The 19,095-nt window shown below is 36.0% G+C and overlaps 1 protein-coding gene across 4 annotated transcripts; it reads left to right on the plus strand.

The window, feature by feature from the left end:
- The first annotated feature begins 2,462 nt into the window (after positions 1-2,462).
- prune2 (prune homolog 2 with BCH domain) lies at positions 2,463-17,861 on the plus strand. Of its 4 annotated transcripts, none has more exons than XM_055200953.2 (11): positions 2,463-2,491; positions 5,721-5,797; positions 6,530-6,730; positions 6,909-7,085; positions 7,554-7,656; positions 7,818-7,949; positions 9,818-9,904; positions 9,987-10,085; positions 13,721-13,759; positions 13,878-13,925; positions 14,636-17,861. In XM_055200953.2, exons 2-11 carry the CDS (start codon positions 5,743-5,745, stop codon positions 14,661-14,663), a joined length of 969 nt encoding a protein of 322 aa, XP_055056928.2. In that variant the 5' UTR covers positions 2,463-2,491; positions 5,721-5,742; the 3' UTR covers positions 14,664-17,861. The 4 variants fall into 4 exon arrangements, with proteins under 4 accessions (XP_055056928.2, XP_055056927.2, XP_073716539.1 ...); XM_055200952.2 differs by lacking the exon at positions 2,463-2,491 and adding an exon at positions 4,129-4,279; XM_055200956.2 differs by lacking the exon at positions 2,463-2,491 and adding an exon at positions 5,459-5,481.
- The last annotated feature ends 1,234 nt before the right edge of the window (positions 17,862-19,095 follow it).

Consider the following 19,095-nt stretch of genomic DNA (forward strand, 5'->3'; position numbering starts at 1 on the left):
CATCAGTCTTGCAGCTTGAAATCTATGTGCTTCACTATGTCAGTAGGTTACCATGGCTACCAAATAAACTTTTGATGAAAAAACAGTGGGAAAGTCCCTTTATGCAGAACGTGTTTGTCACGACACGGGAGTGGAGGGAGGACACAAACGCAGAGTTCGGCAAATAAATAACATTTAATAATAAAATGGGGAATCAAAAACACGAGGAGTAACATGGTAGCAAACACAGGAACATCCAAACGTGACACAGGAAACAGACAGGGTTGTAATGACAATCATCCGGCCATGAGTGTGACACAAACACTGGTATAAATACACAAAGACTAATGACACACAGGTGGAATGAATGATGTGATAATTAACAAGTGTCCAGGTGATGACAATATAGAACAGACACAAAACATGACACAGATCACCGTGACATAACCCCTCCCTCTACGAGTGGCTACCAGACACTCACATAAACACAAAACAAAAACAAAGTCTGGTAGCGAGAGTCCAAGGGAGGGGTGGAGGGCTTGGGGACCCTGGCGAAGCCGGCAGCCGCCGGGATGAGACCAACAGGACAGTTGGCCGTACTGCGCCAGGAGAACCGGAGCGATCGCTCCGAGAACCGAGGCAGACGAATTACCCCCCTCCTGGGAATCGTCGAAGATTAGATGCCCCCGGAAATCTTCTCCCATCCCCTCGCGGAAACGGAGACCCTCGCTCGGTAGCCACCCCGGGGAAATGATCGGGCGTGGTCCGTTCCGGATCCCCCTGCGAGCAGGATGGTGGTCCTCCGAGGGACCGTCGACGACGACTCAACCGTTGGGGGACCGCCTGGGCCGATCCTCCTCCCACAGGAGCGAGCGATCGCTCACGGTGGTCCCCAAGAGACATCGGGGCTGATGGGGAATGAACCCCGATGTCACTACTCCCCCTCGACGAAACTCCTGGGGGAGCCGCCCTCCGTGAACTCGCTGCATCCAATAATGGCCGGATGATTCTGTCACGCCACGGGAGTGGAGGGAGGACACAAACGCAGAGTTCGGCAAATAAATAACATTAAATAATAAAATGGGGAATCAAAAACACGAGGAGTAACATGGTAGCAAACACAGGAACATCCAAACGTGACACAGGAAACAGACAGGGTTGTAATGACAATCATCCGGCCATGAGTGTGACACAAACACTGGTATAAATACACAAAGACTAATGACACACAGGTGGAATGAATGATGTGATAATTAACAAGTGTCCAGGTGATGATAATATAGAACAGACACAAAACATGACACAGATCACCGTGACAGTGTTGGTAATGACAGCAAAATAAAGTATGAAATGCATATATCTGTGCATGTAGTTTATTAGTTCAAGTAATATTTAATTCATATGCATTATAATTTTTTATTAATTTGTGATAAATAATCTTTGATTTATGGCACGACATTTGAAAACTTTGGTGAAGGACAACACCAAAACACTGATATTGTACCACAAAACACCAATAAAATGATAAAATTATTAGTAAGAGCAGCCATTAAAAAGTCTATAGGCTTGTTTTTGTTTATACTAATTAACAGTGCTCAAATTTATTAGATTTGATTAGTTTTTAATAGAATTACACCTTGGGGAATTCTGGGAAATACCCATAAAGGGCTGGTGAGCTGACACAGCCCTATAGAACACCATTGTTACAATATTTCACTTGAGACAGACTGTTATGTACCTTGACAGTCTGGGTTATCTTTGTTAAAAAGTAGTAGACCTAGCACCTGCAGGATTCATGTCAAAATGCTTATTTTTTTTTTAAATTTAAAGATAAGGTTAAGAAGCCTTAAAAGTTGAACTAAAATCATATAAAATCAGTTGATTATAAGCATTTTTATCCTCCAGGTGATTTAAAACCAGACTATTGATCACGTCAACATTCATCTACAGTACCTTTTTTTATAAGCAAACTAAAATGGATCTAGTTGCTGTTGACATTCGCATTCAAAACTGATACAATTAAGTACATTTCTGAAAACGCTTTGTCACTACTGATGTGAGAGCAATAGGCAACAATAAAACATATATTATCTTTCCTGACAGTGTTTCCAAAGTTCAACATTTTAAAATGATTTTTTTCCTGCTTTTTGATTCAACTAGATGCGTCACCGTAGATTTGATTACAGCCTTGCATTGGTCACAAGATACACAATAATCAAAGAAAACTTGCAAAAAGTAGCCTCAACATATTGGAAAGTGAAGTGTTCAGTGTAAACACACCAGTCAGTATAAAGCTACAAGATTCTATTCTTCTTTTTTGATCCAGTGTTTGCTATAAGTGAACAATTCTTCATTTGTCTGGCAGTTGCGTTTTACACTTTACAGTTTACAACCTTACGGTGTGGCACAGTTGCTGTAGCAATGGACATTGGACCAAACACTTGCTGAGTAAGAGGTCATTGAGCACCTCCCATTGCTTCCTCTATAGCAAGACACATGAAACCGAGACCTGGTGAGTAGCTAAACACATAACACACTTTTCTCAACATTGTGTCAATCTAAAATCAGAACATGATCACATGCACTAAAACAGATAGCAATAGAGGCTTAATAATATTATACATGATTGTTTCAGTAATTTCGCAGGAAGTCACAGATTTTTAGTGGTGTGTAAAAACTACGCAGTTTTCATAGCAAATGATTCCTTGAGAGAATAACACAATTGTATTTGAGTGCTCCTACAGAAATGTATTTGCATGGCATGTAATGAAGTGTTTTGCAGTGTTACACTGTTTATTATTGTTTATTTAAAAAAATTGAAGTTTACTCGTGTCACTCTTCACTGTCCTTTCTGAATAAAGGTAAAAGGCTAAAAAATTTGGTCAATATTCTAATATATTCGGTAAACGTCCTACTCACACTGACATACATGTGTAATTCAATTCTTTTTCAATGCACTTAAAGGACTTGGCTTGAAAAAATCGACATGTCGTTTAACAGATTCTGCCAACAAACCGATTTTGATCGGCCTGAGGCCATGATTTGAACTGAAAGTCTTTAACATGTATAATATTATATAACATATAATATGTGCCGAGAGCATTTGGTCAATATCATAAACCGTTTTGCATCTGTTCTTTATATATACAGTACTCACTCATATATACTTACCCATAAAAATATACAGTTTAAACTGTTAAGCGTCTCCGTCCCGAATACGGGACACCTAAGTTTGCAGTAATATTGTTGATGTAAATTTTAATCTATCACTACAAACTATATATCGTTGGAAAGGTCTAAGCCTCCAGAATAGACATTTCAACAGTGTTTTATGAAATAAATTATGTAGGGAGAGTAATTAATTCATTTATGAAGATTTTATTATTATTTTCTGCTAAATGTCACTGTCCCACCAGCAGGACGCCTACATTTTCTTCAATGTTTGCATATGAATTCTTATCTAATCATGACAAACTGTATATTGTTTGAAAGCTCCAAGAGTGTAGATTTAACTCAATAGGGTGGGGTGACGCTTAAAAGGTTAAAAAATTTAACCTAAAATTACAATGAGTACAGTGATGAGAAATATCCTCCTGCTCAGATGATGTTTTGTAATAATATTTTATAAATCATATTTTTAAGGGTATAAATGAAATAAATTTTTATTCATTAAAATGCATTATCAATAATATATGAAACACATTTTTTATTCAATACAATAAATATTCTCATGATCTACATTACATACTTTAAGAAATTATAGTATGAAATAAGAATGTGTACAGAGGTATACACATTTTTTTTTCTCATTACCGATTGCAGATAACCTTTTTTATTATTATTTTAAGCATTATTCTTATTTATACAAATCATTAAAAATTGCTTTAAAACTCACTGCACCTTTTCAGTGAGAACAGCTTAGTTTAGTATAGTCTTTATTTTGGTGAAATATCCGGCACTCACAGATAGACTCATTCATATCCATTCATCCATGTATGGTCTGTCCTCTCCCTCCCCTGCCCGCACAGCCAGATTCACTGAGACCTCACCTGTGTTAGACCCCAACAGTTTCATTTAGCTGCACAGGCGTGTGAGTCTCACTCACTCATTTGTATCTGGAGCTCAGGGTGGAGAAAACAGCATCATGCCCTTATTTGGTGCTTGAGAGGGTCACATGACCACAAAATGGTGGAACCTCTCGGCAGCAAGTGAGCTGAGCATCCCTGACGCTGAAAGAAACAGTCACAGATCTGGGATCTAAAAGCCAGGGCAGAAGGAAAAGAACTGGTAATCAGCTGTGGTGAGTGCATTTTGAAGGATTATATCAGGGGATGAGATGGTAACAAGAGAAATTTTTGTGTTTTCAACCCTGAGCAATTGGATGGAGGCAGGCAAGAGGGTTGGGCATCTGTTTGTTATGCATCTGTGTTTGGTAAGCTCGAGCATCTTTTATGATGCAAGACATCGGCAGCTGCTTTTGTGTGTTAGTGCATCATTAATGACTGTTTGTCAAGGATGAATGCAACTATTTTTTACATAATGAGGCTGACCTGCTTTGGCTATTATTCAAATTCATGCTTTATTTGCCTATGTGTGCATGTTTGTATAGTGAATGCATGTGTGAATGTTAAAGCGGAAGAGGGATTCAAAAAGAGGAGGAGAGAATGACAGAAGGGATCGATGGTAATGGCATAGCACCCGCCCCCTTCTCCTGTTTCCTACTGTGGAGGATGGACAGATGGTTTAATTCAATGTCTTGGAAATAAAGAGATCTGTGGACCTTTTCCTTTTGACCTCATCCCTGATTGTAGACTGCTAGAAAATACTTTGTATTATGATTACTTTCTGTACATTCAATGCATTTAGGAAAAACTGCATAGTATGCACAATATGCATATACGTATATACTGTATAAATAGTAACCGTATGCAATATGCTATTCTAAAGATTTCTTTATTCTCTGTTTTATGACAACCATCTGGCATTGCATTGATGTAACGCTGGCTTGTCTATTTGCATAGCTTTGTTTGTATGTGTTTGGTGTCGGTCAGGTTTCACATAGGGTCTGGGAAATTCAATTTAAAGTTTTGAGATTTGGAGCATCTAGGTTTGATGTCACTCATTGATTCTACTTTAATTTCAATCATGACATTACTAAGTCAATAAAAAAAGAATTCTAGGTTATATTTTCATATATTCTCATGTAAGATGAGTTTATGTAGAAAACAAAATGAAATCTAATCTATAGAAGTCATAATTCTTCTTAATTTCATGCATGGATGATGTAGAAATGGTTAAGACAAGATTTTTAGCACTGATAAGATTAAGCACATTGCTTCCTGTTTTGTGTTGACAGTCAGTTAATTTTTGGGTATTGCAGCTGCAGGAACTGTTAAAAAACTGTGCTACGCTATTCTGTTACAACATATTGAAAGCTTCGAAATATCCGGATTGACAGGGTACACAATTATCTGCATTTTATCTGCAAACTGCTCTTTGCCTGTGAGTCCCTGTTAGGCAGCAGATTTTAACAGGAGTGTATTACTGTACGATAGTGGCTAGATAGTTTATCATCATTGTTAGATTTACTTTGATTGGGTTTTCTATTGTGTATGCTTTAAGCTACAGTTTTGTAGAAGTTAATTTATTTAAGTAATGGATTTGTGTGAGCAGTGTAATGTAACATTTATTTTTTTATGTATATTTATTTAATCTGATGGTTTTGTGTGTTTTTCTAATAGTTCCTCTTCTGGCAATGTTGGGATGGAGCAGCCTCATGAACGCAAGATGAGTTCTGAGGGGGCAGAGGGTCGACCAGGTGAGCCTCTCAAATATTTATTGAATCTGACTAAAGTTATCATATTATGATCATATTGTTATCATAAGATTCCTTAACATTTTTATAGACAGTTTCATCGGACGCACATGCATTGTCACGTTTACACGTCTGGGCGGAACTTAATTTCCGTTCTCTATTGGTTTAATGGTTTACCTAGTCAGGTACTCTGACTAGTGGCTAAACTGAACTCTGGAACAAATTCCTTGTCGAAAATAGTTTTGGTTTCCTAAAGACAAGGGGAGATGGCGATCATGGATCACCACTATGTGAAGGGAGATTGGCAACCAATCTGTAGTTAACTTTGTATACATTATGGTACACATTTTACACAGTAATGTTAGCTCAGTGTAGTTTTTGATACGCTTTAGTGTATGATTTGAACTAAGGTAATCTACTTGTTGTTTATTTAGCTTGTTATCAGAAATAAAATACTCTAAAAGGTTGTTATTGATTCTTCGAAAGCTGTTTGTTTATGTTGTTAATGCTGAAACGATCTATAGTTTTAAAAAATCATCAGAGTTTTAAATATAATCAGATGTGCAAAGTAAAAATAGACTTCTGTTACTCGTTTTGTCTAACAAATATGTACAGGTACTGTGACATACAAACATGAATGTAATTTTTTTTAGACATTTACTATAGTAATTTAATTGAATTTTAAGTACTTTGAAATAACATACTTTCTCCTCTTTCCATTTTGATTTTCATTAGCCCCGCCCACATCCTTGCCACTGCAGGGCCAAGAGGGCGGGGTCTCTCAGAGGAAGAAGCTGTCAGCACCTCGAATAAGCCTATCATTGGACCAAAGTGAGGATGACCTGTTTGACACACCAGATGACCTTGACATCAATGTGGATGAGCTGGACACACCTGATGAGGCAGAATATACTGACCATGAAATTGACTGGGAAGGTGGGATGTAAATAATATTTGTCTGTCAATCAGATTAAAATGTGTGTATATATAACTTAATATACTACTACTACTACTAATTATTATTATTTATCTTATGCAAATTCAATTTTGAAAGTATTGAAAGGAGAATAAACTATTTACTTATGAGAAAATATTGAGATATAATCTTTTTCAGAGCCTAAAGCAGCTCAGAGAGATTCTGTTAGAGAAACAGTTGAGCCCATTCCCACATACAGTGCTGAAGAGGAGCGTCAGGACTCCAAACTCTGGAGAACAGTCATCATTGGAGAACAAGAGCACCGCATCAACATGAAGAGCATTGAACCTTACCAAAAAGTAATCTCTCATGGAGGTACATAAATCATCACCCATATGATGCTAATATTGTATTTCCCTTATTTAAGAAAATAATCCAGGTTATTGTATGCAGTAAATTGTAATTTTTTTTACTAGAGTGATTAGTAGTGACAGTAGTGATTACCACAGAAGATTTGTAATATAGTTCAGTTTGTAAAAACTAAGGCAAGGACACATGTGTGTGGGCAAATGTCCTGGGATTTAAAAACAGAAATAGGTAGCTTTTATTTTATTTTTTTGGCAAATATCCAATAATTTTTTAGAAAAAAATATTTAAACTTACATTTTCAAAATGTGGCATGTGACAATTGCAAATTTTAAACATTTATTCATAATGCTGTACACTTGCCCCATATCTATTTTAAATAGTACACTACAAAATTGATCAAAATATTATGCAAAAAAGTCTTTTTGACTGACTTGTATATTGTATATTAACCTTTAATGTTTCTTTTACACACAGGCTATTATGGCAATGGTACCAATGCCATCATTGTGTTTGCTGCATGTTTTCTTCCAGACAGTGACAGAGAGGATTATCATGACATTATGGAAAATCTCTTTCTGTAAGTTCAGTGACAAAAACATTATAGATTTCAATTAGAATTTTTGGGGCAGCCATTTGCATTCCTATAAAAAATTTAATAAACATAGCCTTGCTAATCCTTCCTTCATATATATGAATGAATTATGTATTAACATTGGATAAATATGAATGGGTCTTCAGATATGTTATCAGCACACTTGAGCTCATGGTAGCAGAGGACTATATGATCGTCTACCTGAATGGAGCCACTCCACACCGAAGAATGCCAGGCCTCAATTGGCTCAAGAGATGCTACCAAATGATCGACAGGAGGTAGTATATTTATAAGTATACCAGGGGGTTATTATTAAATACTTTATTCTGATTGGTTGAAAAAAGTTCCACAGGTATGCATTGTTTTTTAATAAACGCACACTTAACCTGTTGAATGTCTTAAAATTACCACCAAAGCAATGTCTTAGCAATGTCTGTGGTGACCGCCCGGACAGCACACGACACCGGTCTGATTCTGCGCCAAAATCTGCAGATCTGGCTCAGAGTCGTCTGCTGTCTGGGTGTGGTATAAGTGTAATAATTAACTACGGTTCTTTTGAATTATTTGAAAATAATGCACACCTGCAGTGTGACCTGCATTACCACCTTGGGTGTGCATCATTTTTAAATAATTCAATGGCCCGTCATCAATTATTCCGTACATGCAAGATAAATACTTCTTACTTAAAGTAAAACACCACCGTTTGTCAATATTTTACTATGATCTTACCTCAACTTAGACAAATTAATACATTCCTATCTTTATTCAATAATTTGTGCACTTTGTACAGCGTGTTGTGAACGTGCCTAGCCCCATTCATATCTCCTTAAAAAATCGCCATGTTTTGTTTTTTGCACCGTACTTACTTGTGTAACTACTCATGTAGCAGTCTTTAAATAGGGAAAACATGGAAGTGTTTTTGGTGGCTTCTAAATTCATACCTGTTTGGATCCAAGGAATGAATGGGGCTAGGCTAAATGCTTACACATTCACAACGCGATGTGTACGCATTGAAAAAAGATAGGTATGTATTCATTTGTCTAAGTTGAGATCTTGAAAAAAAAAGTTGAAAACCAACTTTTACCTAAATGAAAAAGTCTAATTTATATTACAGTTTTTTACAGACGCTAGGACACATTTCTCAATACTTAGGTCACTTTTGCAAAACTCTTCACACAGTTCTCCTAACCGACTTATAGCTTGGCAAAGCAGTTCATTTCACATTCAAGATGCACTACAACTACCAAAATCAACTCATTCTTCCAAAACACTAGCAAAGGTTGACAGCTGACAAACACACTTTGTACTAAAAAACACAACATGGAGCATTATACAGTGTTTTCTTGTGTAAAACAAGAACACATCTCTGTTTATAATTCATTGCAATATATGTTACCGGAATGAATCAGACATGATGCAGAATTTGTCAATATTTTATGTTGTTTATTTATTTTTACTTTTTGCATTGTGTAATACCAAAATAATACCATAATTTGTATACACACCATCCACTGATACAGATAGATACAATAATAATGCTAATCTACTTGGCTGTGGACAGCTGTGGCTGGTCCAATTGTCCAATTGTTTTTATAGCAATGATAATTGATCCTCAGTTTAGCCCACATAAACTTCTGTTGTGCTCACTGTGTGAGGAGTTTTGCAAAAGTGACTCAAGTATTGAGAAATGTGTCCTAGCGTCTGTAAAAAAACTGTAAAATATTACTGTAGAAATGTAGCATATTGCTGTCTTATTCAGTTTTGCATTGTGTTATTGTTTTGAACATAAGTTTAACAGTTTTGAAACTAGTATGTAAGCAGTTGCAAATTGGTCTGTACGTACTAAGAGTGTTGGCAGTTGTTGTGTCTAAGTGAGAAAAGAATTCATGAAATTGGAGAGATGTAGTCAATGAATGCATTTTGTGCCAAAGCAATGATAATTGATCCTCAGTTTAGCCCACATAGACTTCTGTTGTACTCACTGTGTGAAGAGTTTTGCAAAAGTGACCTATGTATTGAGAAATGTTTCCTAGCGTCTGTAAAAAACTGTATTTTTATTTATGTGTAGAAAACACACAGCTCCAAAATGTGAAAATAAACAAAAATTTAAAGTAATAATTATAGTTTTGTTTTTTCACTTTTTCAGGCTCAGAAAGAACTTAAAATCTTTCATCATTGTTCACCCATCATGGTTCATAAGGACAATTCTAGCCATCACTAAACCGTTTATCAGGTACAGTGATAGTTATATAAGTTTTGTTAACAAATGCAACAAAACAGTCATTGTTTTAATCAGAATTGTGCTTCATTACCAGCTCAAAGTTCAGCAGTAAGATAAAGTATGTGCACAGCTTAGCAGAACTAGAGGAGCTCATCCCGATGGAGTACGTGCACATACCAGAGTGCATCATCAGGTAAGCAAATATTAATGAGCGATCTATGAAGTGAATCTGTGTCTGTGTATTTTTGTCATTGGAAAATAAAGTACAGTCAGAGGTGTAAAAAGTACTCAAAAATGTTACTCAAGTGAAAGTACAAGTATTGAGTGTAAATTTTACTCAATTAAAAGTAAAAGTATCTGGCCAGAATCATACTTGAGTAAAAGTAAAAAAGTACCACATTAAAAGTTTACTTGAGTATTAAAAAAAGTAAAAGTAACAGGAAAAATTAAAACTAGAGATTCTTGTTTAAGCTTTTAATCTCTAAATACATGAAGTGAATGCACCACATACAAGGTTTTATCCTGCTTTACAACAGTTTGTATTTAATTGTATATAATTTTCAAACTATAAAACAACCTAATTTCAGTATGTAACATGCTACTCAAAGTTGTGAAACCTCGAATTTAACTAAAGCAGAAGCTGATTTTCAAAATTGAGTATCAAGCATCTCACAGGCAGCTAGTGCAGAAAGAATTGTATTAAACCTTGTTTACACTGTCAGTCCAAATCTGATTTTGGTGCATATTCGATTGGAATCCAATCACATTTAGAACGTGTGAAAATACTTTTCAAATCACAATTTCAGGAATACATTTAAGTCTGACCCATCTGATCGTATTTTTGTAGCTTTTCGGTTACGTCATGCTGTCACGTAAAATGTAAACACAATTGTTGTGCCAGTGTGACGTCATTGCCAGTTCAGATAATCCAGAAAATGGCAAAACCCTACAGGACGCACAGATCGGATCTAAACAGTTGTGATACACAATGTGGACAGTGAGGCTGTCCAGTCAGACATGCAACAAAATCAGATTTGGACTGACAGCATGAACAAGGTCTAAGTCTAGATAGAAACTCAGGCCAGATATCCATTCAACTCTTTGCTGGCTTAATGTGTTGTCGGTTTCAAAGAAGCGAAAAAATCTAGCGAGTCTCTAGCCCTTTCCCGATATGGCCAACCCTTCCCGGATTTTCCTTGGCCTTAGCTCAGGCACCTTAAGTCCAGGGCGTTCGCCCTTTGGGTCCCTTATCCTACCCAAGAGGGCCTTTCCAACAAGCCACCCACGGGTCTCTAGCCCTTTCTCCGGCCGAGATACCCAAAAGGTATCCAAGCGACGGTCATGGGAAAATCAGCGGAATGACCGCTGTATCTCAGCCGGGGAAAGGGTTAAAGCGTCAGGGTTGGCTCGCTGGAAAGGCCCTCTCAGGCAGAATAAGGGTCGCGAAGGGCGAATGCCCCAGACCCAAGGCGACCAAGCCACGGACGTTTGAAATTCAGGAGACCGTCGGCAGCAGAAAGGGTTAGAGAGTAAGGGGTTGACTCGTTGAAAAGGCCCTCTCGGGTAGGATAAGGGACCCAAAGGGCAAACGCCAGGGACTAAGGTGCCCGAGTTACGGCCGTATGAATTTCAGGGAGTGGCATGCTGTATCTCGGCCAAGGAAATTAATAACATTTAAATTAAACTGGCCGTCAGCATAATTCAATTGGTTTGGTAAGAGTAAGGGAAAATAGAATAAAGTGATCTCTAAAAATTAAGTACTTTTTGACTGTAAATAAAATTGTAAGTAGTAAAAAGTACTTTTTCTTTTAAAAAAAATGTAATTAAGTAAAAGTTAAAGTACTGGTTTTAAATTGTACTCAAGTAAAGTAAAAATCCCCAAAAATAATACTTAAGTACAGTAATCAAGTAAAATTACTCAAGTACTTTACACCTCTGAGTACAGTGAGAATGTAAACAGAGTAAAAAACAGATCATATATGCCTGTATGTTGATCATGAGCAGAACAGGGAGAGATAAGGTGTTAAATGTGTTTCTGAGATTCTTTACAGGAATCTGCCTCTGTAATTTAAAACCCGTGATTACAGGTTTCTATAGCAACAGGCATTTATTAACCTGGGGTAAAGGGCACTATTTACTGCCTATGCTTTAAAGAGAACATAACATGAAATTCTTACTTTTTTCATGTTAAAGTGCTATAATTGGGCCCCCAGTGCCCCAGAAAATATGAAAAATAACAACACAGTAGCTTCGTTTTGGTAAACCATTTTCTGCAAGCATGTGAAAAAATAGATAATTGAAATCTGGTTCCCCTTATGATGTCAGAAGAGGATAATACTGCCCCTTCATCTGCACTGTCCAACCACAGCACTACCATTTAGTGCAGAGATCCGCTCATTTGCATTTTAAAGGACACACCCCAAAACTGCATATTTTTCTCTCACCCACAAAGTGGCAATTTTAACATGTTAAATTATCAATAATAAATCCATATTATGTTTTTATGTTAAAAACATAATAAATTATCTATATGGTATTTTGAGCTAAAACTTCACATACGTACTCTGGGGACACCAACGACTTATTTAACATCTTTAAAAAGTCTTGTGAAATGTCCCCTTTAAAGTTTTACTAAAAGAATTCTGATAATTTACTCACCCCCATGTTTTCCAAGATGTTTATGTCTTTCTTTGTTTAGTCAAAAATAAATTGTTTTTTGAGGAAAACATTCCAGAATTTTTCTCCATGTAGTGGAGTTTAGTGAACCTCAACAATTTACAGTTTTAATGAAGTTACAAAGAGGCATAATAGTCTTATCTAGTCATTTTCGGCAAAAAAAGAAGTACTTTTAAACCACAACTTCTTGTCTTGCACTAGCGTTGTGATGTGCATGACGTTTGCATACTCCAGAATTTACAAGTGACTGTTCTGACATTGTTGTATGTGGAATAATACTAATTAATGTTTTTGTGTCAGTTTATTGATTAAAATGGTCCGCAAGTGTGCGTTTCGCATATACAACACGTGACCTTTCGATGTGATTACGTAATACACAAGTTTGCGATGAATAATATTGTATTGACATTAACTAACATTAATTAATTTTAGCAGTATATTGTTCATTGTGTGTTCATGTTAGTTAATGCATTTACTATAATGCTTACAACCTTATTGTAAAATGGGTAACACTTTATTTTACACATGGAGCATGCTACATGAAATTATTATAGTAATAACAGTTAATTACGCATAATTACATGCAACTAACCCTAATCCAAACCCTAATCCTAACCCTAACCCCGACCCTATAGTAAGTACATGTTGTTAATGATTAGTACTTAAATGTATAATTACATTGTAACAGTGATGCCGTAAAATAAAGTGTGACCGTAACATGTTACCAAGATTACTACAACATTTAAGAATCATACACACTACAAAACATAATTAAGGTAATCGTGCCCGAGGGAATGCTTTACAATATCAACTTCAGTCCTGGAGGGCCGGTGTCCTGCAAAGTTTAGCTCCAACCAATTAAACACACCTGAAGCAGCCAATTAAGGTCTTACTAGGCATACTAGAAACTTAAAGGCAGGTGTGCTGAGGCAAGTTGGAGCTAAACTCTGCAGGACCGAAGTTGCCCCTGGCCCTAATGAACTGATAACCAAATTGGACAACAAAAGTTATTATTTACGGATAATCTCTTGTCCTTCTTCAGTTTCTTTCTATAGAAAAGAGTGGTAGGATATAGAAATGTTTTTCAAGCTTGTATATAAATGCTTTTCCTTGTGTTATGACTCTAACCACCCCTAATTTATTCATCTCAAGACTGGATGAGGAGTTACGGGAGGCAGCAGAGAACTCTATGTGAGTATTTAAAAATACACAATAGTGGCATTATTTATTTAGCATTTACAGTATTTATGTCATACAGTGTATTGACTATGAATCTATGATTTATAATCTTTTTCTTGTTTTTCTGAAGAATCAACAATTTTCTCCAAGGGACTGAGGTTTCACCAAATGAATCTATGTAAGATATTTAAATTATTTTAGTGGAGCATGTTAAAGGGATCATATCATCATCATTTCCATATCCTTTTATTATTTGCCCTAATGTTTACTTGTAATATTGGTTTGCTGCGTAAATAAGTAACAATACTTCATTATTCCTTCACACTGACTGGGAAGACCATGTTGCTGATTACTCAATTAGGTTTATGATGTGTTAATGTGGGTACTGTTATTATTTGGAAAAATATCTACTTAAAGGAACAGTATGCAAGAAATGTATATCAATTAATCATAAAATGGCCCAGATATACTAGACACTAAGAAATCATTTTCATTTCAAATATTTTTATCACTGACAACAGTGGTCTGGCAAGGATATTGTCATTTAAAAAGTGGAGTTGCAGCCCTCAACTGATGTTTATGTTGTCATTTTGTGTATTGGCCACCAGTTGTGTGATTGCAGTACCAGTTCTAGCCAAAAGTGTTGTGATTGCAATACCAGTTTTGGCCACAATCCTACATACTGTTCCTTTAAATATCTTACTTTATTTACTTATCACAAAGTCACATATTCAAAACGTGCCAGTTTTTTTTAATCTTAGATTTACAGGTATGAACATTATTTTATGTTTATAAGTTTTTTTTATTATATGACCTCTCTAAGAATAGTTTTATATGAAATAATTAGGTTAGTAATATGATAAGTAATCATATTGTTATGTATTGCAGAGCTCAACACAATGCAAGCAGTTCATAAGGACTCAAGAACATTGTCTGCACCTATCTTTTGAGTATTGTAATGAATGCGCACGGATGTGGATGCAATAATCTAGTTAAGGAAAAAGGTATTTTTGTGTTTTAGTGCTAAGCTAAATGCAACACAGTATGTTCTTTAAAACGTCAGACAAAAAAACCTTTCTCACATCTGAATAAGCACCACAGGACACAGTACCACAGTACGGTAGCTTAAACCAATGCTTGAAACATTGTCTTCTATCGTCTTGCACAAGGTTATCTTGTTACTTGAATTGTGCATGAGAGCCATCTTAGCAATAATATCTTATTGTAATCTCCCCCTTAGGCTCATAATTTTCACAGCCAGATATTTTTATAATGGAGCATGTATAAAGTCGACAGTGTTTCGACATATGAGTTCTGTCTGCTGGGCTCCACCTCACATGGGCTGCTATGTATTAATGTAAATGCATGCATGGTGATTGTACACAAAAAGACGATGCTTGATAACCTGTTAGCGCAGTACATTTTCATGCTAAATTGTATTTTGATGAAATAAGATCAGACATACATGATGTATAAGTTAATCGATGTAATCACAAACAAAATAGGTCAGGTTTAAAATTAAACAAGGCCTTACATAACTTTATACAGTCAATTTAAATTTATCAGGAAGAAAATCTTACTTAAAGGTAAAGTTTGTAATTTTATACCAACACAGTTTTACCTGCAGAGACACCACAAGTCAATCTTAGGATGACTTCATGAAAATTGTAAGATTAACAAGCTCCCTTGAATAGCAAGCATCACTATTAATATTTATTCTGAGTTTTTTAAAACTCAACTGTACGTATTAAACTAACTTATGTGCATAACTCATCCTGCCAATCTCTTAAATGACACAACAAATCAGATAGGGTCGTCATTCTTTGTTGTATGTGGGCCGAGAAAAAACTGCTAACAAAACTGTTTTGTGGGTAAGGCTATTTACTTTTTTGTCCTGTCTTAAAAAACAGTATCAAAAATCTCAAAGATATTTTCAGAGGGACCTGAGACATATTTAGGAAACACTTGCCCTTTGACTAAAGAATTGCATAGCAACAACCAGCAAACAATTGTGCGTTTAAAAGACATTTAATAGCCATCCAAACAGTGCTGGGGCTTCATTTATAAAGCGTGCGTAACATACACTGTAAAAAAATTCTGTAGAAATAACAGTATTACTGGGTATTACTGGCAAATAGCTGCCAGTAACTTACTGTAGATTTTACATTTATGGTTTTTACTTGCAACAGTTTTTAAAAGTTAAATGAACATGAAACATTTTTAGTCTTTATCTTCTACAGTAAGTTACTGGTAACCAGCTGCATAATTACAGCAAATTTTTTACAGTGTAGATATGTGTAAAGGCTCAATGTGTTACGACGGAGTCTCTAAATGACCATAACTTGCTCAATTTTCTACTAAACGTTTTGATTTCTTACAAACGTTATTGACGTGGCTATAATTCTAGATGCTTTAACATGTTTCCTGAATTTTTTTGTATAAGAATGCATTGTCATAGGCACATCTTTGACGTTTATAACAAACCAAACTGTTTGAAAATCGGTAATAATTTAAGCAAGTTATGGTCATTTAAAAATACCTGCACCATTAAACCCTGTGGTAAGATGGCCGCCAAATGCGGACGTTCCACTCAATTGGCCAGCAGCGCGGGCAAGACATCTAGCCTTTATACATATCTATGGTGCGTACGCACAGATTTGATTGTAAAGTGTGCGTACGCACCATCGATACTTTTAAATGACCATAACTTGCTTAATTTTTTACCGATTTTTAAACAGTTTGGTTTGTTATAAACGTCAAAAATCCACGGCAAAGTCCATATTTATAAAATCTTTGACATGGAAAAGTGCTTAGCGCCATGTCAGGGTCTGAGCAGACATACGCACTTTTGGTTGCCCGATTGCTGCAGGTTTTTGGCAATATAAGCCATTCTTGCTGCTCGAAATTGGGTTTAAACATTGACAAGCGCTCTTTTATATGTCTATGACATTAATTAGGCATCGTTTAAAGGCGGAGGTCTGAAACTGCTCAGCTGCGCACAAGTTCAAGATCATTTGCGATTTATAAATTTCACATCTGAAAGAAAGGGGTAAGCGCATTTTCTGTGCGTAAGTCCGGTTTATGAATCACACGTACGCATTTTTTATACATTTTCGTAAGATCAAACGTAGGATGGTTTCTACGCAGCATTTTATAAATGAGGCCCCAGACATCTAGGCTAAAACAAGGCAAAATTTGGGCTGTCAGTGAAACTTTATAAAAATAAATAAATGAAATAAAATAAACAAATAAAAACCAAACACCTTGTAATCATTGTTTACTGAGGTTACATGATGGAATATCATACGTTTATTTTGGCTAGAAGTGGGTTACTTGAAGCCAGACTATATCAAAACTATAGTTAAGCTAGATGGTGATATGACAGCTAGTGCTTGCTGGGCACCGTCGCAAAAAGCCACTCTATTGTGAGTGTTTTGTACAGACAAACAACACTCATGCTTTCTTCCGGTTACTTTTGCTATTCCATGTAGTGCCGCTAGTGAAATTATATACTTTACCTTTAAGAATCAAAAGCCATAGTGATCCATTAGTTTCTTTAGTGCCCTATATGCACTACAAATCTATTCTAGATCTTTCAAAACTTTGATGTCTAAATACGTGTATGTCATGTATAAAAAAGTTGACACAATCAAATGGTCTGTAAAATCCTGTGAGCATGCATAGGTTTTTAAGGTTCTTTGTGACTGCTCTATCCTTTTCCAAACAACTGTTGTGTCAATGTGTACTGTGTGTGTGAAGGTATGTATGTGTAATGGTGTGTATGTGAATGTAGGTTGTATGTGTGTTATTTGCTGTTAGATTTCTCAACCAAACAGTTTGAGTTTATTAAGGGATTTAAATAGATTGCTGTACAATATTCACCTTAAGTGTCCAAGTGTGAAAATAATGTATATTGAGAGACATTTTGTGGGTGATTGTATTACTGCATGTGTCCATGGTTGTCAATATTTGATCCTTCTGTACTGAAATTCTATCAAAGAATATGAATAGATAAAAACTTTAATCCAGAGGCCTTCTGTAGCAGAGCATATATGAGATGTGTTGTATCAGGATGCAGAGTAAATTGATAAATAAAATTGAATCTAAACAGCTATGTGTGGTACTATATAAATATGATGCTTTTTTAATACCTGTGACTTTTTGTTACATTTAATTTTACTTTTATATGTTGTTTGGACATAATTGTGGCAATTTGTACATGTTTTACGAGGTGGCTTATTCATTCGTATTAACCACATTCGTAATTTTTTGTACAATTTGCTTTTGCCCCTGTGACGTTAGGGCGCGGTGGGATTTCTTTATTATAATCGTATGTTTTTGTATGATTCACTTCATACAAATGCATACGAATTAGCCACCCTGTAATATTTAATATCTACACACTCTTTTTTTTAAGTCCACGTAAAATCTTCACAGTCTCATGAGACAAGTTGTCTTATGCCACCACCAGCATTTTTGTTATAGGAAAATTTTAATGACCTTTAAAATGTATTTTCACTGTCTTTATTAAGATACAAACATTAATGTGAACACAAAATGTAAAAGAAAAACACAATTTTCAGAACAAAATTAGTAAACAAATCTTTTGAGGAGACTGAAGTCATTAGATTAGAATTAAAAATAAGGATTTCATTTAGGAGAGCCTGCAGATTCCTGCTATTTCTCAACTGTAAGGGAAGCTCCCGCTTAATACTTGACTTTAGCCCTTTCACAAAGAAATTACGGAAAATACATGGAAAATGCATCTGGGATTGGTCCAGGATTGTTTGATTTGAAAAATGCGCATGCATTTTTGTCTATTATGCTGCTGAATGATTGTCACTATGGCACGCATTGTTCCTGCATCTTGAAACTCATTCACACAGCAGTTTGGTCCCAGAAAATATCCGTAAAATTCTGTGTGAACAGAAGCACGTCCCGTAAATGTTCTGGGATCGCTCCCGGAAAGAAGACCTAGTAATATTCCCATAACATTCCCGGAAAACCCTCTGTGTGAACAAGATGCAGAAACAATGCCGTAGTGAAGACGCGCGTGTCATCGCAACAATTACGTTACGATTCAGTTCTTTAAAATAAGGGATTTACATGCAGATTAACATTCACTACGAGAAATGTCTGCAAACTGGACTGAAGCATGAATCAGGGGGCTTGTCACTTTCCACGCTGAAGTGGAGATCATTCAGTAGCATAGAAGAATAGCATGTCACGTGCTCATATGAGCTTACACACAGATTCCGGTAAATCATTGGAAGCGTGAATGAACCAAAAATGAAACGATCCCAGACAAATCCCAGATGAAGTTTCTTGTGTACTTTTCGTAATGTTTG

This window comes from Misgurnus anguillicaudatus, chromosome 22 (genome assembly GCF_027580225.2).
Source record: "Misgurnus anguillicaudatus chromosome 22, ASM2758022v2, whole genome shotgun sequence".
NCBI classification, from domain to species: domain Eukaryota; kingdom Metazoa; phylum Chordata; class Actinopteri; order Cypriniformes; family Cobitidae; genus Misgurnus; species Misgurnus anguillicaudatus.